This window comes from Haliotis rufescens, unplaced genomic scaffold (genome assembly GCF_023055435.1).
Source record: "Haliotis rufescens isolate VD_foot unplaced genomic scaffold, xgHalRufe1.0.p SCAF_7, whole genome shotgun sequence".
NCBI lineage: Eukaryota > Metazoa > Mollusca > Gastropoda > Lepetellida > Haliotidae > Haliotis > Haliotis rufescens.
Genome location: NW_025964361.1, coordinates 53,203,885 through 53,226,289, shown reverse-complemented (window position 1 = coordinate 53,226,289; position 22,405 = coordinate 53,203,885). Strand labels below are relative to the sequence as shown.

The 22,405-nt window shown below is 40.3% G+C and overlaps 1 protein-coding gene across 1 annotated transcript in view; it reads left to right on the top strand.

Annotated features, from left to right (window-relative positions):
* LOC124133679 (gamma-aminobutyric acid receptor subunit gamma-2-like) overlaps window positions 1-13,993 on the top strand; it is a 107,334-nt gene extending 93,341 nt beyond the window's left edge. The window contains exons 6-9 of the mRNA XM_046498140.2: window positions 530-667; window positions 3,538-3,690; window positions 4,748-4,956; window positions 13,393-13,993. Coding sequence (XP_046354096.1) covers window positions 530-667; window positions 3,538-3,690; window positions 4,748-4,956; window positions 13,393-13,704 — 812 coding nt within the window. The 3' untranslated portion in view covers window positions 13,705-13,993. The remainder of the gene's footprint in view (window positions 1-529; window positions 668-3,537; window positions 3,691-4,747; window positions 4,957-13,392) is intronic.
* The last annotated feature ends 8,412 nt before the right edge of the window (window positions 13,994-22,405 follow it).

Below are 22,405 nucleotides of genomic sequence, written 5' to 3'. Positions count from 1 at the left end.
TGAACTTAGTCTAGTGGTTAAAGCGTTCGCTCGTCGCGCCGAAGGCCCGGGTTCTAGTCCGAGCTTGATTCTGGTGTCCCCCGCTGTAATATGGCAGGAATATTGCTAAAAGCGGCGTAAAACCATACTCACTCACTCACTCGTTATGTTTGACCTGGACCCTAATATCATATTGTTTCAGTTGGCAAAACCACGGATGACATTGCTTATTTCTGGAAGGGTGATCTGGTCCCCAATATTGTTTGTTTGACTTGGCTGAACCATGGATGCCATGGTGTACCTATAGAGGTTTGGCCTGGACTTTGGACTAACGGGATCGGGTGGTCAGGCTCGCTGACTTCATTGATGCATGTCATCGTGTCCCAATTGCGTGGATCGATGCTCATGATGTCAATCACTGGATTGTCTGGCCCAGACTCGATTATTTTCAGACCGGCGTCATATAGCTAGAATATTGCTGGAGTGCGGCGTTAAACAAGAAACAAATAAACACACAACCTGGACTTAACTCCATATCTCATTGTTTCAGTTGGCTATACCACGGATGACATGCAGTACTTCTGGAAGTCTGGGCACACGTCGGTCGATACGTATGAAGGTCTGACCATGTCCACGTTCGAGCTGGGAATAATCGAAACATACAACACAACGTCGAGCAATACTTTAGGTAAATATTTTGATATAGCTTATTACTCGCGAGATTACATTTTAAACAACCCATGAAATAATTTCTCTTCTTTCTAATGTGCCAATGCGCCTATGTTGACTTGTACTTTGTGTTCCCGTGGTTTTTTAGATAAACAATTGACTTGCCTTTGCATGTGTTTGTAACGGTTGTCGTCAGTGGGGCGGGATACGCTCGCCTTTTCGCGAACACTTGTTACCATCAATATTTCATTGTAATCATTCTTATGATATACTCGGAATCGTAGAATGGATTCCACGTTTAGTATTTCTTTTGATTATGAAATAATTTTGTCGCTTTTCACCTAAAGGGAGGTTTTGTCACCTTTTCTATACATCAGTTCTTAAACCTGTTTCATTTTAGTATCAAATAGAGGCTTTATTGGTGATAATCGAGCTTGCACATGCAGATGGGTTAACGGTTCCGCCGATGTGCACTTGCTAGACCTGCAATTCGAGATCCTCTTTTCCCGACATGACTAAGATTGATCATTGTCTGTGTTCAAAGGGCGCAACAATGGTTTAATTAAAATTGTAAATAAAAGCGACCAAACCATTATCATCAGAAACCCCTGCTGAAAGCACGATACGATTTCGACCGTATGATAAGCATGTGTTTATGCATCATCATGAAATAGCTATCGAGTGATGTAGAATAGGGACTGATGACAATATAATATGATATTATATATATATATATATATATATATATATATATATATATATATATATATATATATATATATATATATATATATATATATATTCGTTCTTGCATATCAATTTGGTCATCACTCCCTATTTCATGTTAATGCATAAACACATGATTATCATACGGTCGAAATCGTAAAAACATTTATGTCATTTCATACCTAGCAATGTCACTAAACATCCACGAAACTCCTCTTACATGTATATATGAATTTATCAAATGGAATGCTTGTAGATGTACATGTACGTGTTCAAATCAGACACTGAATATTGCAATATTTTATTACATAAACATGATGCAAACCGAAAGAGTACATTCCTTTTCTCTTCAATGGCTGTAACAGGCACTGAATGTAGTAGTTGTTTCACATAATCATTACGCGAAACAAAGAACGAGTATTGGGTCAGTTAATCAGGTCACACTTTCTGGAAACAATGTAATCAATCAGACAATATTTCATTACCACGTCGAGCCAGACAGACAGCAAACAGCATTGTGATATACACTGTCTGTTCCACGAAGAAGGAATCCTTCGATCATTGAATTTCACAGATAAGATAGCTTAAACGGGCTTCATGAAATATTGATGATAATACGGAAACAGAGCCATCATGGGGGAAATTGAACAAAATAACATATGCTTGCCTTTGGTTAAACAGTAGATTGGCTCATAATTTTCATTTCGTGTCTAGTCAGGTTACTTACTTCCTACGATATTATTTATGAAGTCGAGCGGAGACCTACAAATTGAATCAAGTCATATATGTGGGAGCGTGATAAGGTCATAACGATAATCTAAGGGCATTTAATTGTGCCTCCAGAACTAATATTTGTTTCTTGAACACGTGTTTGGGGCTGTCGTCTAAGGCGCCGTGATTCGCTGTGCAGAGGTGCGTCCCTTGGGCACGCCAGAAACCTATGATTGTGGGTTCGAATCCCGGTTCACCCCGATTATGTTTCTAGGTTTGTCAGCACCATACCCGTGCTCGTGGGTTTCACCGAAGTGGTAAACGTCTGAGACCTGCATCACTTCGGGCTTTCTTCCAACATTAAGCTGACACGCCGTGATATAACTGGAATACTGTTAAAAGCGGCGTTAAACCCAACTCACTCACTCACTCACTTGAACATGTTTTATCAATTTCCACTATGACATATTTTACATTATTAAGCAATGACTAGTGTTGATAGAATTTAAAAATGAATTTCATAAAAACAAAAACAAAAAAACATGACCAGCTTTCCATCGTAATCAATGGATCATTATAATTTATTAAGAAAATAGTATATATATTTATCAAGTTAACCATTATGGTGGTGTATACCTATCCTAGTTTTACACCAAGGAGATAAAAAAAAACTTAAAAGAGGAGCACGAAATATGTAAACTATTAGATTATGATATCGCCTACAAATGGAGTACAAATATGACAATGGTGAGTGTGTGTATGCGAGTGTGTGTGCGTGCGTGCGCGTCTCTGTGTGTGTTTGCTGTTTAACGCCGCACTTTGCAATTGTCCAGTTACATAACGCCGGCCTGTAAATAGTCGCGTCTAGGCCAAACAATCCAGTGATTGATATTGCGAGCAAAGATCCACGTCGTCGGGGTATGGTGACACGCCGTCAACCAAGTCATCGAGTCCGACCACCTACATTGTTAGTCATTAAGTCGCCTCTTACGATCGGCATAGGTTACTGGGGACCTATTCTAATCCCCACGGTGGTATGGACGATGAGTATACAATGAAACCTTGATAGTCTGGAATTTCCGCTTTCCGGGTGACTAATGCTAGAAATATATAACCAAATATATACAAGGGACAAAACTCTATGTTAATCAGGTCATTTGTAAACTTAGATGATGTCATTGAAAAGGTACGTCCGTATTATCGGGGTTTCGCTGTACATCTGCATTCAATAGAATTGTTTTCCGGTATTAAAATAAAATTTGTAAAAGAAGCATTTTTGAAGTATAGGGGCTATTATCGTGACGCTCTTGTGCTAAAAGCGGCTCGGAAGTTGAATGCTGCACATATTTCCGAAACCAGCTGGATATACTTGCACTCTCCATGATATCATTCTTCTCGTAGGAAATTAACTGTACCAACTTAGAAAGTCACATTAACACATTTTCATTTCAGGGAAATTTTCTATTCTGGGAGTTGACATACATATGCATCGCCATATTGGATTTTACATCCTTCAGACTTACCTCCCTTGCTACCTGATTACCTCCCTTTCGTGGATATCATTTTGGATCAACAGTGACGCTGCACCAGCGAGAGTCTTGCTCGGTAAGAACATGTATCATTACAACAGTGTGTTCCTATGTATATATACCATTAGATAATTAGGGCGGTATGGTATCCTACTGGTTAAAGTTAATTAGTTAGTTCGTCATGCCAAAGGACCGGGTTCGATTCCCTACATGGGTACTATGTGTAACGTCCATTTCTAGCGTACCCCGCCATGATATTGCTTGAATATTGCTAAAAGCTAACCTTGCATCTTGTTTCATGTGTACAGTGTACATTGCATAAATGATGTCTTCTATTTACAAATAGGAACCTTACGATATTCTCAATATGATTATTCCTACGTCCTGTTACTTGCATTTGACATATCTTAGTCTTGTCAGGGTCCACTGACCGTTGCATTTATTAACAAATGAGAGTACAAATGTACTTATATTAGAAGACAATGTGGATGTAGATTTTTTTCTACAAATCAAATACATGAAAATCCAGTGAGGGTCAACTGAAGGCTATTCTTTATGGAGATAGGCATATTTCGGGGGCGGGGGGGATGCGGGGGGGGGGGGGGGGGGGGGGGGGTCGTGGTGTAACTTGGAAATATTCACGAATAATCGCAACGGTTTACATCGAGGTTATAAGCCAAAGAAAAATTAAAGATTTAAAGATTCTTGTAAATATACGTCCTTTACGTAAATGTTACTTGTTTAACGTTTGTTATTTCCATGAAATGTATTTATTATTATGTTGTAACTGGGATGTATAATCGTATGGTAGGTTCAAGTAAGTGTTATGCTTTCGTCAAAACGTTTTGACTTTCTCAGTGCAGTATGTCAAATACAAATATGTTAGCTTTCGAATCGAAAAATATCAGACCTAGATGTCATATTTGCGTTGCAAGGTCTGTACATGTGCGTCCATTAGTCTGGCCAGGATCCGCTAAATTCACGGGTTTGAATCCCAGTTTCGACATTTGGCATGTAAGGTTTCTCTTCCACATGGAAGATATCACACAGTTCTCATAGACAAGATGTCTACATCCACAATTCACAGTCCTTTATTTGCCAGAGCGTGACATATATACCGGATCTTTTTCCAGGGGTGACAACGATCCTGAGCACCGCCGCTATTGGAATGACTGTTAGGGAAGGGTTGCCCAGAGTGCCATATGCCACGGCTTTAGACATTTTCCTCAACGTATGCCTAGTGTATGAGATGGCAGCCCTGATCGAGTATGCAGCGGTCAACTACTTCATTACAATATGCTCCAAACTTAATGCACCGCCCGAAGAAGACGAAGAGGAAATTGTAAGTGAATAGCATCAGTTCCATAGCCTAGACATATTTTTTGTACGTAGATAAACATATCCTTTGGATTTGTGTCAATGGAGATGGCATGCTTTATACATTTCCTTTTTTACTATTTTTCTTCTAGTCCTATATTTGACATTTGATATTCCACGCCATATTTGAGTCGTCATATTATGACAACCAGATGCTGCAGTAAGAAAGCATAGAACAGAAGATTACAGACCAGATTTCTAGGTACATAATTGCCATGCCATTTTTCTACTGAGCAACTCCCAGATCTGTCAGTTGCCGCTGGCTTGTGGTTCGAATCCAATATACACCAGGGGTATGATCCTTAGTATGTACGGGCACATCCGAGTTGTAAGGTTTCATCAAAATGGTAAACTTATAGGACCCAAGTGACTTTGGTCAATTCCCTGATAAAACGGCTGATCCGAATAGTGACGTCATCCCAGCTCATGGGATATGAGAACCGGAGAAGTTTATAATATCTATTTTCAGACGTTTCTTGACATTGAAACATGCAAATCTCCAAACTGCCAAAGATTTATGCATACTGTTATTTTTGTTTTTTGTGTGTGAAGTAAGCTGTTTCATGTTCCCTGTGTGTTTGATGAAATGTTCAAGATACTCAGCGGCTTATCGTCTCGTTCGACGTATATATATAAAAAAAAACGCCATTGCCTTAAGAGGCTATACACTTGGTACTCTGTCACAAGAAATGAAACAGTTAGCAAATAAAATGGAAGCGAAATTGTTATCGAGACACACTAACCACTGTTGCATCGGGATTCCGGGTCCCTAGCAACCTATGCTGGTAGTGAGAGGCGACACAGTGTATCGGGTGGTCAGGCTTGATTGTTTGCGTGTCATCTTACCCCGACGGCGTGGGTCGTTCCTGATAATATCAATCATTTCATTATCTAATACAGATTCGATTATATAGCGTTACTTTTAATGATTGCGGTGTTAAACAAAACACACACAACCTTCAGTAATTTGGGTCATGCATACGTGGGTCAGCTAGGAAGGAAGAAGGTCCGTTGGACCAACAGGTGGTTATAAATGCAGTCATTACACTCAGTATGTTTATTTGTTAACGTCGCACTCAGCAATATTCCAGCTATATGACGGCGGTCTGGAAATATCGAGTCTGGACCAGACAATCCAGTGATTGACATCATGAGCATCGATCCACACAAAAGGGATACGATGACATGCGTCAACCAAGTCAGCGAGCCTGACCACCCGATCCCGTTAGTCGCCTCTTACGACAAACATAGTCGCCTTTACGACAAGCATGCGTTGCTCAAGACCTATTCTATTCCGGATCTTCTCGGGTCTCTCACTCAGAGGTGAGTGAACATAATTTTGTCAAACGCCGTATTCAGCAAAAGTCCTCCTAAATCGTGGCGTTGAATAGAGTTTCAATCAGGCAACCAGTGAGTGAAGCACAGTACACTCGCATTAAAGTCAGATAGTGTTCGGAACTGGTACACCAAAGATCTGAGGACATACCACTACAGATCACGTCAGACTGACCTTTTGACTAACATTAAAATGAAATGAATCTGCCCGCGAGTACACAGCCCGTGTTTGGATGCGAGACGAATCGGCTGGTAGCTGCATATAACAATGGCTGCTGAGATAAACTTGCTTAACAATAAGCAATTAATACTTTAAATAAAGAAAACAGGATAAATCACATGCTAAGATTACCTCAATCTTATTTATATTTATTTAATATTTTTTATTACGTGTTTGAATCCTACCTATCGTGTAGTTGTCCGATTTTCGATCACTCGTTAATCCGACATAATCATATGCAACCATCGATGTCGGATTAACGGGACTTGACTGTTTACGCGTGAAGTCGACTTGATCGTATCAGACAGCAGCTTTCTAGAGCTTTACGGCTGTAGTTTAAAAAATGTCGACGATATTCCAGACTACGCTTTGAAAACAATTTCGAAAACAACTCGATTCAAAATTTGACAACTGAACAAAAGAAAATTCTGGAATGACTAATAGATGGCCCAGATTGTAAGGCAGTACTTCCCATAGGCTTTGGAAATTCTCTTCCGTTACAAACGTTTATTCCATTGAAGCGAGAGAGAGACGATGTCTTGCATTCAGAATCAGTCGTACAGCCCGTAGCTGTCGTTCGAAATGCCCCGTGTTAACCTTTTCGAGGTTGAACGAATAAAATGCACATGCGGACCTGTACTTTCGCGGTATCGTAAGCGACGGTTGGTCGGAGGACAGGTCGTTCTGACGTGACCTGTAATGAGATGTCCTCAGATCTTTGTGCAGCGGTAGGGAACATTTACATCTGATTTTAACGAGGTTGGTGAAAGCAGGGGCAAGTATCCACGACAGTGGACACGATGACACACAATCAGCGAAGTCACAGAGTCAGCCGACCAAGACATCCAAACGACTCTTACAAAAATAGGTGAGTGAGTGAGCTGGGTTTAACGCCGCTTTAACAGTCTTCCTGTTATATCGCGGCGTGTCAGCTTAATGTGGGAGGAAGGCCCGAAGTGATACAGGTCTCAGACGTTTACCACTTCAGTGAAACCAACGAGCACGGGTATGGTGCTGACAAACCAAGAAACGTAATCTTGGCGAACCGGGATTCGAACCCACTATCTTTGGTGTCTGGCGTGCCCAAGGGACGCAACTCTGCACAGCGAATCGCGGCGACGTAGACGACTGGGCCACCCGTGCCCCCTACAAAATTGGTTATCGGGACCCATACTACCCTGAATTCCCAATAGGGATGTACCATGAGACTCTTACTGCTGCCTTCGGGTAGGCTTCCGAAAGGAACTCCCCATTTCATAACCACTGCTGATACATTTTGAGAGTTTAACATGGGAAACTATGGATAATGAAAGCTTAATACCTTAATACCAATATTTCACCGCACAAGTTGAACAGAAGAAACAAAACGTTTCTCTGTGTCTTTCTGGAATCTGTGGCCAATGGATAACAGGTGTTAAAAGGGCCAACTCCAAAAGGTTGTCCAACAAAAGTTATCCGTATGTTCACGCAAGAAGCCATAGATATACACGAACCGTAACAATAAATCCTTTAAAAACGTATCCCATTAATACGCTTAAACATTAAACTAATTAATTGTTTCTCACATGCCGAAGTACAACACTTGCACTCGCAACGTCAGCATGTTAAATTTTCATCAGGATAGGTTAACCGTAAGAAATGGATCATAACGTGTTAGAACACTATGATAGGGTAAGGATTGTTCAGCCGTCTAAGCGTCGCAATCATCTTTGCAGAGTTGCTTCCCTTAAGCGTACCAGTAGCCTATGCCCGTCGGTTCAAACCCATATTCGCCCTGATTATGATTCTAGGTTTGTCAGCACCATACCCGTGCCCGTAGTTAAAGCATGCATCTTAGTAGCCTTTTCACCCACATCCAGCTGAAACGCCGTTATATAACTTCTTTGAGAGGCATTTAGAAGTTTGGGGTCTAAGTAAGTAAGGATAAGATATATGGATGAACAACTAAGGATCTCCTAATTGTAATAAAGAAGTTGTTCATCTATATATCTTATCCTTACTTGCCGTTATATCACTGAAATACTGTAACGTTTCAAATTTGCGATAAACAAACTCACTCACTAGGGCGGGGGCTAAGGTTTCATAATTCTTAGAAACTCTTGGAATAAGTGCAGTTCCCTTTTTTGTCCGGGCTCGCGAGGAAATCATATCTATGAAATTTCAGCTGTGAGAGAAGTGTCTCGCCATACCTAGTGGTAGCATAATTATCGATTTTGTCCACGTGAAAGGAATGCGATGTTGGTTAAGTTTTTTATGGGTCTGAAAGGACGTAACTCATCCCGTTCCTCGTGTATGCTTACAAGTGAAATAACAGACTTGTCAAACATATAAAATTCCTTCACTTACTATTGGAAACAGCATGACACAGAACGATATCACCAATTTTGTTAAAAGGAAATATTGGAATTCTCTGGGTTCCATCATTGTCAATGCAATCATACGACGTAATGTAATTTTTGCATCACAGAAAATTGGGACAGCTTTTTATCAATTTTCCATGCAAACAGATGCGAACACAAGCCACATACGTGGATCGGGTTCGTTGCAGTCGACCAATTTATCCATTATGTCAAACATGACATGTTCCACAATTCCCTTGGAACAAAATATAAGAGTTTAGGTCGTAGCTTCTATCACATTTGGTTGTTTGGAAGCACACGAGTCAGGGGAGCTCATGCGATCTTGGTAAGGGCGTCGTCCTGAGTTAGACGTTTCAGAACTTATTGCTGTTGATCTCGATAAGTAAGGCTCTTACATGTCTATAGTGTACATTGTCATTGTCATTTGTCTGAAAGAGTGAGTTGGTTTCAACGACGTTTAGAACCGTATTTCAGTTTGATCAAACGTGTCACCACGAAGTGAAGAAGGTCTTTGACGTATAATACTTTATCTTTAAGCATTCAGAAGCTGTAGTTTCAATGACGACAAAGTTCAATAGAAGCATCCGTCCAACGTCCTTATTCTTTGAGTCAACTCTTGTCTTTGTTGGACACTGTGAGGACACCACTGGAATCATGCTGACAAACCAAAACATCCTAACGAGGGCGAATTTAATTGGAACCATTTTCTTTGGGACGTGTAACGCATGACGACAGATCAGTCAACTTGAAGAGAGTCATTTCTCTGAAGGTCTGAATATTTGGCATAAGCATACTCTTGTGGTTGCATTAATGGAAGTGGATCTTTTAAAGATGGAAATTCAAAACTAGACTCCTGTCTCCGTGCCTTCACTCGACTTGGGGTGACATAGAAACATATGTAACTAGATGAATTATTTAATAGGCATTACGAGATATAACTTGACGTTATGGAACTTTCTGTATGAGGATATCTGGAAGAGTGTGGTACCACAGGCATATGCCTTATATAACAGCTGCATATAGAGATATTGGTACCGCATATTTGAAAACACCGACCAGTAGAAATGCAGATATATTTTGATAGAAACTTTCGATTCTTGAATGCTACAAATGTGAACAGAACAATCTATTTTCAAACTTGAGCAGATTAGCAGACCATGAACGTTAAGCACAAATGTAAGTACAGTAAACTACGGTTATAACGAACTCAAAGGGACTACTAATTTTAGTTCGTTATAACCGTAGTTCGTTATAAGTACATATACAGCATGACTACAGCAAGTAGTCGGGACCAAAAGGTAAGTTCGTTATATCCGTCAGTTCGTTATAAGCGTGTTCGTTATAACCGTAGTTTACTGTATTAGACAATGTGTTTTACCTGTTCGTTCGTCTATGACAGGATCAAATATCAGATGATTCGAATAAGCGTTGTCTAAGATACACCACCCACAGTGTATGCAAGGAACCAGTTTTACAAACAGCATGTAATGTGCTTTATTACCCTTGCCGTTTGTCTGCTAAACTGGTCACCGGTATCGATTGTTTCCCCAAATCTTCAATCCGAGGTGTTATTATCGCAGTGAAGATTTGGTGGAGCAATTCCAGTGTGAAAAAGCAATATGTATGTGTCTAGTAAACTCATTCTCCACTACTTCAGACGAAGGGCTCTCAGAATGATGATCTCATAATGACAATGTCTGCTACGGGACACTACAGACCATTTACTGTGGATGTCTGAATATGCTTCTGATGAAATATGATGGAGTGTTACAAAAAGTTTGATATCGGCTCTTCAACGATGAAGATGGACTAAGAGGTGTAGCAAAACGTTCCTGGTCTGTTTATGTCTCTGGATACTTTGATAAAAATGCTTCAGAAAAGGGTGATACATTATATGTTTCACTCATGACACTATTTGGTAAAGAAGTTTCAAATTGTTTTCATGAGAGTCTCACAAATGCATTCGGAAAATGTTTAGAGGAAAACGACTTGAAGTTCATTTCAAAGACTTTTAATATAAGAAATGTATTAATGTATTGGAACCTGAGAGTAAACATAATTCTGTTGATAAATATAATACATGCTGGTAATTGCATTCCTCGTCACGATATGGCTGAAATGTTGCCGATGTGACGTAAAGCATTAGCTCACACACTCATTAGTATTTGCATTTACCGAACAACGAAACACCCACTCATCCCTTTTCCACATCCCACATCATATCCTGATTTTATGATGGGTTTTTCATTCTTTCTCCAACAGTCATCGATGACACTCATGATTAAGAAGGTGCAAGTGTGATATTGTTACTTTTGGCACAGTTAATCGGATTGGTAAACACGACCTGAAACAGGTGTGCCGTCTGCCAGCAGAAGTCTAATCTAATGAGGTGAGGTGAGGTGAAATTGGGTTTAACGTCGCGTCCAAGATTATTGCACTTATATAGCGACGTGCATGCACGTGTATGTGTGTGTGTGTGGCTGCTTGTACTAGTCCGGACTGATGCCGATTTATAGTGCTAGCTCACTGAGATACCATGCCGCAGTTTAACATGAATACCCCACTCAGACACAGTATACTGACTCCGAGCCGACCAGTCCTTGTTTTAGCCCCTTAATGCCGAGCGCCAGACAGGGTAACAACAAGTACAATCTTTTAACGTCTTTTTGTATGACGCGGCCCGGGATCGAACCCTGGACCTTCCGCTCTCCGGGCGGACGCTCTACCACAAGACCACGGAGGCGGTCTCTAATCTAATGAAGAAATAGTAGAGACTGTATGTAGAAAAAGCTTGGAAATATCATATTTTATGGTTACAGCTAATGCAAGTTCAACAACGAATAAGAAAAACTCGCACGGCTATGAAAAGGAATATGACGTTACTCTCGCTCATTTTAGATGCATAAAGATTCAGATTTAAATCAATGCATAAAGATTCAGACTGACAAAACACTCTATACAAGACCGTATGATAAGAGGGATGACTTCAACTTTCAAGTTTAGTCAAGTTTCCTTTCATTTCGAGCAATATATCATCTTCCCGATGCAAGGAAGTTAACTGACGGTAAAGTCCAGTTTCCACCCTTGCCAAACTAGGCTGGATTTTCTGGGTTCGATGGTAGTGCAAACAGTGGCTATAAAGAGTTATGTCCCTGTTATGTCCCTCCTAATGACCAATCAGATTCAACCTCTGATATCACTTGCATTCGCTTCAAACAATATGATGGCGCCAGATCTGATCGATAAACAAGATCTGTGATGTAATAAGACGGGCCTTACTTCGGGAAGTGCATCAAATCACTTGAGCACCTTGATTAAAAACATGAAAAGGTTTGGAAGATATCTGTTGACGCTAAGTTGACGGTACACATGCTTTGTAAATCCTGCAATCGACCGAATTCTGAATGTCAGTTTATGAACCGGAAGTTGATTTCGGTACGCGGTTTTGATTGGACTATGCATAGACTCATTAGTCTAGCCAAAATGTAAGTCCATACCGTGTGCGAAATACGCATCAGTCGGAAAGCGCACGTTAAATCTCCAAAGTAAGTAAGTAAGTAAGTCCATAATTCTAGCCTAGTTCTGGACTTTTATAGGCAGTGAACTCCCTTGCCTCGGGAAGATAGCAATATTCCAGCAAGTCCAGCCTTTGGTGTTTACATTTCATAATCGAGCATGCTCTTTCAACCAAGATTTCAAGAACGTCATACATTGTTTGATCAAGGTTACAACATACAAGAGCTCAGTAATGCTTTCAAAAGGTTTTATGGTAGACATGTAGAGGACACTTCCAAATTTGACGCATCAGTGACAAACACATGTCCGATGCAATTTCCTATGTTTTTTACTTGTACCCTATGTTCCAGTGTTTTTTTCAGGTGAACAAGTGACTTGCCTTTGTGTGCATAGATTTCTATTGAATATGGAAAGGCTTTTGTCGCTTTTATTTATCTACAATGCAATGACGTAATCGTAGAATGACTCACTTCATTTGTTTCACAACTGAAAAGGGCCGGTCGGGTAGCCTGGTGGTTAAAGCGTTCTCTCGTCACGCCGAAGCCCCGGGTTCGATTTCCGACATGAGTACAATGTGTGAAGCCCATTTCTGGTGTCCCCCGCCGTGATATTGCTGGAATATTGCTAAAAGTGGCGTAAAACCATATTCATTATTGACTCATTCACTCACTCACAACCGAAAAACCCCGTGAAGATGCGGGTTAGAATTTGTGTTCAGCTACTAGAATTAGCCAGACTCAAATTTTTCACTAAAATGCCAATTAAATTTACAAGATATCATTTACGCGAATACGAGACTCGTATCGCCGAATTGCAATCTTTCTCCAATATAGACAGCGAAACATTGGAAAGTTGGCACTGAGGTATTTATAAGCTGTGACAAAAGTCAAGAAGACCTCTGATCCTCGTATCCGATTTTATTTAACCAATCACATTTCAGCACACACTCATCTTTGTCTCACAATTTCAGGTGCCGCCGCCACCTCAAAGAAAAGCTATCTACGTGAACGAGACGGATGAACGGGAAAGGGAGATTCTGATAGAGGGGGACGAATACATCGAGATGGAGACGTCTCGGTACAACAACAGCTGCTGCGCAAGTTCCTGGCGTTGTTTGATTGGCAGCAGTAACTATAGACCAGCAAAGTGCGAACTACTTGATTACGAACCCGGGACCAACGTGAACCGTATAGACAAGACAGCTAGGATAATGTTTCCGGGATCATTTATTATTTTAAACTCTCTTTATTGGATAGGTTATCTTTACTTGATGGAAAGCTGACGATTTTCACTTTTCTCCTGTTTCAAAAAGTTGGTTGCTAGTTCGTTACCTTTGTCGTTATGTTCTTATCTGGCATCTAATGCCCCCTCCGTTAGTGTTTACTGAATGCATGGCATTACAAATCTTGAACATATTTAAAACTATTCTTTCTGTTCTATTTTGCTTGTAATTTCACATTTTGGGTGAAAAGTGAAACAGCTTAAAAGGCAACGTTGTATAGAAGGAAGGTTGATGTATTATGCAATAAAAGACATGTCTTGTAAATAAACACAATGTTCACAACTTAGCACTTGTTTTGCTGGGGACACGTCATCGCATTACCATGTCTCCACCACATATCAGCTCAGGTGGGACTACTAGAAATGTCGTCTAGAAAATGTTTATGTCATTAATACACTCCAGCCTCTTTCACTGGTGAGTCAAATTAAGGAATTCTTTTCAAACAAATGCGAAGTAAATCTCCAACTTTCATTGTGTGGGGTAGTCGAGGCAGTCCATTCCTGTCACCAATTTCGACTTGATTTCTCAGGAGGATCCATCTGTACATTGTACATTTCCATGAGACTTCTTGTCATTGATCCACAGACCCTAATGATAAGAGCAAGGGTTAAAGGAACACTTCGCCAAATACCCAATCTAGCAAATCCCCTTTTCCAAATTGACAACAAGCGGTAATGAGCTTAATTCCTCTACTTTTTTCAATGAGGTATTTCTGGAGAAGAGCCTATTCCGCCAGTGGTTATTCATCTGTATATTTTGACGGTTTCAGCATGGCTGTGGGACCTTGAGTAGTGAAATTGGCTTCCAAGGCCAAATGGTCTTGGTCGTTCTGTCAAGCTGTAGCGTTGGATCCTGAGCTGTCAGGGGAATACACTGATTAAGGATATTGTTGGTGAATTCGTTAGGACCATGATGTCAGACAGGTTTACTGGGGTTTTGACTCTCTGGAAAAGATAAATGAACTTCTGTATTGAGGCCTTCGATTAGACGGTATTGCGATATTTGATTGTAAAGATTCACTTTATAGTTTCCGAGTTTCCCAATATAGATGCCAATCATGATACTATATTTGCTCTTATCAACGATCATGTTAATTATGATAGCCGAAAAATAATTTGCTGATCCGGCTTAAAATAGGTTCGTTCGAAGGATTTCATGTAATATTGTTTGCAATTGTGGCAAGCTAGTTATTCTGTACTCATATGAACTGGTATGGAATTCCCGCAGGAAAGTAGACTGCAAACAATTTTAAAAATTCAAACCAACACATAATGAATCAATACCAATCTCATGCACCACACACAATGTCCACAGTGTTCTCTTCTCATGCCACCCATAACCGATGAATACCTATAGCTAGGAAAGTGAGGAGAATGTTGGTTGGTTGGATGGTTTGTTGTTTAACGCCGCACTCAGCAATATTCCAGCTATATGTGAGCGGTCTGTAACAAAATCAGGACCAGGAGTCAGGACCAGACAATCCAGTGAATGATATGAGCATCGATCTAGGCAATTGGGTAACGATGACATGCGTCAACCAGATCAGTGAGCCTGACCCCCCGTTAGTCGCCTCCATAGTCGAGAAGAATGTAACACCAATTTTAACCCATTAATATCAACAAAAAGGTTATTGTATTCATGGGCGGTATCGAACCCGGTCTTCGGTTTGAAGAACAACCTAACCCACTGAGCTACCCCACCGCCTGGTAATATATAAAGATACGTAACGCCAATAATTTATGTTCGTTAACATATATATTCCTTAATTCAATACCCCCTGTGTTGTAAGTGCGTGAGTTAATTTGGTTTAGTGAGTGAGTGAGTAAGAGAGTTGGGTTTAACGCTGCTTTTAACAGTATTCCAGTTATATCACGGCGTGTCAGCTTAATGTGGGAGGAAAGCCCGAAGTGATGCAGGTCTCAGACGTTTACCACTTCGGTGAAACCCACGAGCACGGGTATGGTGCTGACAAACCTAGAAACATAATCGGGGCGAACGGGGAGTCGAACCCACAATCATAGGTTTCTGACGTGCCCAAGGGACGTGACTCTGCACAGCGAATCGCGGCGCCTTAGACGACTGGGCCACCCGTGCCCCCTAACGCCGCCTTCAACAGTATTCCCAGTTATATCACGTGTCAGCTTCTTGTGGGAGGAAAACCCGAAGTGATGCAGGTTTCAGACGTTCACCACTTTTGTGAATCCCCTGGGCACGCGTATGGTGCTGACAAATCTAGAACCATGAACGGGGCGAACCGGGATTCGAACCCGTGACCATAGGTTTCGGGGTCAAGGGACGCAACTCTGCAAAGCAAATCGCGGCGCCTTGACGACTGGGCCACCCGTGCCCCCTCCTTAATGCACAACATTTGATGATATTAAATAGCGTGAAGGTATCATGTCTTTTGTTAACAAGTCTATAATTTTCCGTAACGAAAACAAACCTTCATATATTTCAGCACACGCTTTAATTATCATAATCAATCAATGTCAGTAATAACAACAGAAAAGATGCATTGCACAAGTGTTTTTTTTAAACTCATCTCAATCCCATTACTTCAGCATCTACGATAATCACCAACGAAGAAGTCCCTAAGGAAATTACACAACCTTATTTGGATCCTTTAAACTTTAAAGATATTGCCAGTTTAACAGTTTCAAGACAAGATGAAGGGCCTACTCAGGACGGTTCATCATATGGCTATGTTTCGCCGTGATCAAGTTACCAGTGGTGTCGTCTCCCACTGTGGCAGGAAGTGGTGTTGGTTAAGATGACAGACATTCTTGGGAAGGTAATTTGTGACATTACCTGTGATTCATTTATCACTTTCGTCTTAACATTTGAAATGATAGTAGGTGTGCGGAGGATCTGTCTAGACCACATCATCATTTATATATGTGAAAATGAAGGTCATTGTAATTGACATAAATCTGATTGGAGTTAAATGTCAAACCATTTCAAAATTAAAATCTCATCTGCTATTTTGATGCTGTTTACTGTAATTTACCTAACACTTGGAGACTGGATTATTAACAGACCGCCGTCATATAGCTGGAATATTCCTGAATGCGGCGTTAAATAACAAACAAACAAACAAACAAATCGAATAAGATAGGTAAGTTTACACATCCAAAACATAGATCGTTTGAAGTCTACACGTCCAGAATGAAGGTGGCGGACGAAGAGTGAGTGAGTTGGGTTAAACGCCGCTTTTAACAGTATTCCAGTTATATCACGGCGTGTTAGCTTAATGTGGGAGGAAAGCCCGAAGTGATGCAGATCTCAGACGTTTACCACTGTTGAAACCCACGAGCACGGGTATGGTGCCGACAAACCTAGAAACATAATCGGGGCGAACCGGGATTCGAACCCACAATCATAGGTTTCTGGCGTGCCGAAGGGACGCAACTCAGCGAATTACGGTACCTTAGACGACTTGGCCACACCTGCCTCCACTTCAGACATGAGCTATCGATGAATAACCAATATCTGTTTCAGCAGAAACAGTTTTATTTACAAACATGTATGATGATATGACGCGTCACTTGAAGACAACAATATACTAGACACCATTGTAAAGTATAAATTCACAATACTTAGTAATACAATAATACGATTATGATATTTTACAATTAAAACAGCGAACCTTTTACCTACTTTCCAATATGGTTTAAAAAAATTGTAATAAGTCATGTGTAGGTTACATCAAATCGTTAGGTAGATCCTGTTTGTGGGGCCGAATCAGGGCAGCCATGATATATCATCAGTGTCAACGCTTTAAAAATAAAGTCTGTACATATGGGTATATGTGAGGGTCATCGGGACCTAGACGGTGAAGATCGATGTTATTACTATTAGCTCAGTAAGTGCACCAGTACTTATTAGGGATACAGGCCATCTAGATATTTTTTAATGTATCTGAATACAGTGATGAAATTGGTGTTGCCTTCCTGGATTTGAGGTTTATTAAAGACTTGATACAAAAACACTGCCGTCATGGTTGTAAGGAAAAACAAATATTCAATAATATTGTTCTATATGTATTCTTTTTTTTGTTTTAAACCAATAGATTATGTAATAAAAAATGACAAACATTTTTTTTATGAGTGATCTCTTATAAAACAGGTCATGAAATTTGATAAGTGTTGTCTGGATTTGTTTGACAAGTTCACCAAAAATTAATGTTTATAATGGTCTTCCAGGTTATTGAAATGTTTGGTCTGCAGGTCGTAAACAAGGCCATATGAACAAAACTTGTTATAAAGAAATTGAGAAACTTTTTACCCCGCAACATTACACAGCCATGCACTTTAAAGAGAAGGATCATTAAAGCGAGATCAATATCTGTATTCAATGTGAGTTGGTTATTGAATTGGACATTTAAAAACAGATCAAATCATAATCGTGCAATCCAAAGGAGGAATATAAACAAAACACAAGACTGATCCCATATCACCTTTACACATCGCCATATAGACGATGGAACATATAGACGCACGTAGAGACGTCTTGATTGTAATTTAGAAGTTGTTATGACAGGACTACATGAACCTTTATGGATGTAACAAATATATTATCACACAAACCATCGACCGTTTCTTCCCAGTCTCCTGATAAAGTCGTCCAAGCGTTGCTAATGAAGTCTTTGAACAGACATTTAGTACTTGCTACGACAGGACGACATGGAACTTTATGGATACCTCCTTGTTTTCGTATTCCTGTCACAAGCATTGCGCGCTGGTTTTTGCCCATTCACCAGATAAAATCGTCGAGCTGCAAGTAAATCTGGCATCATGTGCCTGCATGGTCCCGTGACAGGCAGTTCCAGAGCTTCTAAGCCTTTGGGCTGATAACTCCAGTAAGGATTACTGTAAAGCCCGATAAAGAAGTTATCATTCCTAGATGGGCCAATTATAGGTCGTTTATCCAGTTACTAGCCCCTGGTATCCTTCTAATCCCTGTGTTTTGTTCGTTGTCTTTCATAATCAGTCCACATAAATATGATACATATCAATCAATTCTTGATTTCTGAAAGAAGACGGTCTGTCCAAATTGGAATCTGATTGGTTGTCACTCAAGCGGGCTTCAAAGCAAGCACACCGAAGTGGTGTTCGACCTAGGTTCAAAGGTCACGTGCTACCAATCAAAATGCAAATATAGTTAGTAGAGGTCTCGAATCCTTCTATGCCCATACAAAGCATAGTAAGAACAGAGGAACCATTTATATTTACTGACATGATGCATCCTTTCATTCCACGAGGACCAAAAATTGAGACGTGATTAAGAACCTCCGAAGGGGCTATGGAAAATTATTTTTCAGAGGAATCGTTTGAAACGTGGAATGCCTCTACGTCAAAACAGTAAAACAGGGTCCTTACGTCTAACCTGACATAGTTTTGTAGTAGAGTGATTCCTCGGTTTGTAGTTTAAGCTGTGAACATCGCTTGAGATGTGCCGGCGACTAGTTGGCGGGCAGGATCAATCAAAGACATCTAATCGCCCAATTCACCTCTTTATGACTGCCACTTGCTAAATGGACCCCATGCGGGGAATTTCATTATACTTACCATGCCAGGACCTTAGCCTGTTTGCCATATACAGATCACACATATGATCTCAATGTTCGCCCAATTTTATGCAGGTTGTAACCTCGAAGTTTGAATTATCTCGACATGACGTTTTCTTTAATCTTACATCTTTATACTCGAAATACGCTCCTAAGAATTAATGTACTGGTTATTTAAGCGTAAATCGGGTTTGACTTTATGCCATGCCAATGTCCATCGCAACAATAACTCACGGACCAGTAAATACAATTTCTCCATATAACATCTTTATGTCGACTCTTCCTATCTCGCTGATCCTTGACACACCAGAACCAACATGTAGCGAGGACTTGTTAACGTCAATCAGTCACATATTCAGCTCATTTATTAAGGCCATGGCCTCGTGTATCGGATGATAGAGTCGGGGAATTGTACTGATATCGGAAATCGACAGAGTGAGTGAGTGAGTTAGGTTTAACGCCGCTTTTAACAGTATTCCAGTTATATCGCCGCGTGTCAGCTTCATGTGGGAGGAAGGTCCGAAGTGATGTAGGTCTCAGACGTTTACCGAAACCCACGAGCACGGGTATGGCGCCGACAAACCAAGAAACATAATCGGGTGAACCGGGATTCGAACCCACAATCATAGGTTTCAAGAGACGCTACTCTGTACAGCGAATCGCGGTGCCTTAGACGACTTGGCCACCCGTGCCCCCTGAAATTGTCAAAGCAACGTGCATCGTCCTGCACGTGTTTTCTGCATACTGTGTAGGCGATGCATAATTTTAAACAATAATCTGTGCAAATTTGAAAATGTTTGCGACCCAAGTTTTAATCCTCCGGTGGAGGTGAGAATGACTCTTTTGTCCGAGTCGCCCAATTTGTGAAGAGTTGTCGTTATTGGTCCTATATATACAAGTTCCACACCCCTCTTTACGGGACATCCAAGGAATCATGTTGTGTCTACGAGGAAAAATATTTTTTTAAATATTTTTAGAAAATTTATATCTATTTATTATAACATGTATTATGTTTATGCACTCTCAGAATAGGTTTCATCACATCTTACTATCAATCGTTAGGGAATACTACCCTGTTCTATATACAATGTGTTGTGTCTTCTGATTGACACTATTCACTGTTACACTGTCATCTGAATACACCTTAACGTTTTCCAGGGAAAGTTGTTCGTCTCGTTCCTACTTGAAAACCGGAAATAAGTTCATTTCATCATTAGGAATTTCTTTCAAAAAAGGAAAGAAAGATCAACGGGATCAATTATAACAAATTACGAAAACTGTTCAAAGACGTCATTGATTTGGTGGGATCACGTATACATAGATTAACAACAGAGCCACGTGGCTCAAATTAACTACAACAGAACGTAACAAGGAAATTACCCCAATACAATTACACATTCACACGGTCTAGACTACACTCGGCTTCACAAAGCACAAATTAACCTTTATACATTTGCCTTCCCAACTATCTATAGTGGAATAATGACCCCATTGCCATTGTGTACCACCTTCTCTACCATCTCGACAGAATACTGACGCATACCCTGTAATTACGCCAATGGTAAAATTGAAGTTGAATATTTCATTGATTCCCGAGTGTGTTCAACAAATTAACTCGCCTGTCTCACATACAGGTAACTGTGAATAGTTGATTATTTTTTTATACTTGCACATAACACTACTTAATGTGCTTCTTTGTTAATTCTGCTGCTAACAAGACATCTGTGTCTTCCAACATTCGTTTGATCGTTCCTATTCTTCATTTCAGTAAAACCCTCGTCTTGATGCAATGTCATCAGTTTCTCCTGAGACATTAATATGGCAACTGAATGGGGACATAATGTGCGTGTTGATATCGCTGATGTATCAGCCGCTTACATTGCCACTACTTTGAGTTTCGCCGTATGTAGTAACGGTGTGTTTAAATAAATTCAAGTTTCGAAACATTATTTCGTAAGTGATATGACAGGTCAGGAGAGGTTCCATGCGTCCGTGTTAATGTTGTGAGCTACAGAAGTGATTTGAGTGTCAAAGAGAAGCTGTCAGCTCCAGCTGTCTTGTATTGCCTAAAGGAAAGTACTAATTCCACGTATTGGGGCCTGCATGGTCACTTCCCTTCGTTCATCATAATACTGATGACTTGTGTTCATTTTAAAGTTTTTCGTGTATCACGCTAAAGACTCAGGTTCATTTCTCCACGCGACTTAAATACTCATTGACAACATGGAGACGATTTGTTTTGGGTCTAAGCTCGTGAACGGGCTTCGACCATTGTTATCTGCTAAGATATAGTCTTAAACAATTATCAGTACATGTATACACCGAGAAACACTGGAACTAAAAGCGATTGTACGATTCCAACTACATGTATATCATGAGCATGTGTTAATGAATCACCATCAAATAAAGACGACACCATGTGTTCGCGATACGTTGAGCGTATTCTGTTCCAATGGTGTTCCCCTAAAAGAACCGGGAACATATAGTACAAGTCCAAATAGGGAACTGCATCGGACATAACTTTTGAAATTGATGCGTAATATTTGGAAATATCCTCCAGGTGCTTACTACAAAACCTTTTGAAAGCTTTACTGAGGCCTTGAATAATGTAACCCTGATAAAAAAAACTTTTAAGAATTTCTTCAGATTCCTCAAGAGACAACATATTCTGAAGATCGTACTGTAGGCAGTAAATATCCGTGTGTTTTTTCGACCACATTAACCGTCAATATGACAAAAAAAGATATTACAAAAATACAGAGTACTTTAAAGTTTCCCGGGAGGATTTTATAAATTTGAAGACAGACCGAGTTATTTGTAAAAAAAAAAGAAGAAATCCCTTTGTTGTTCTTGTAAGGGTTTACATTGAAGTAGATTATGGACGTTTTGGCATGCATATCTTAAACATGGACGAATATATGTTAGTACTTTACACGCGCACTAAAATACCACCCAGGCACTCGGACACGCGCACACATACTTGTAAAACTTGCCTCAAACGTATTGTTACATCATAGTGCCTGAGGTGTAAAGGTGACTAACTAAAGTACGACAGGGCCTCGATCTACCAAAAACTAGCTTCTTCCTAGTCCTTCGAACGTCATAAGTATGTGCTAAGTATGAGGGACGACTGTA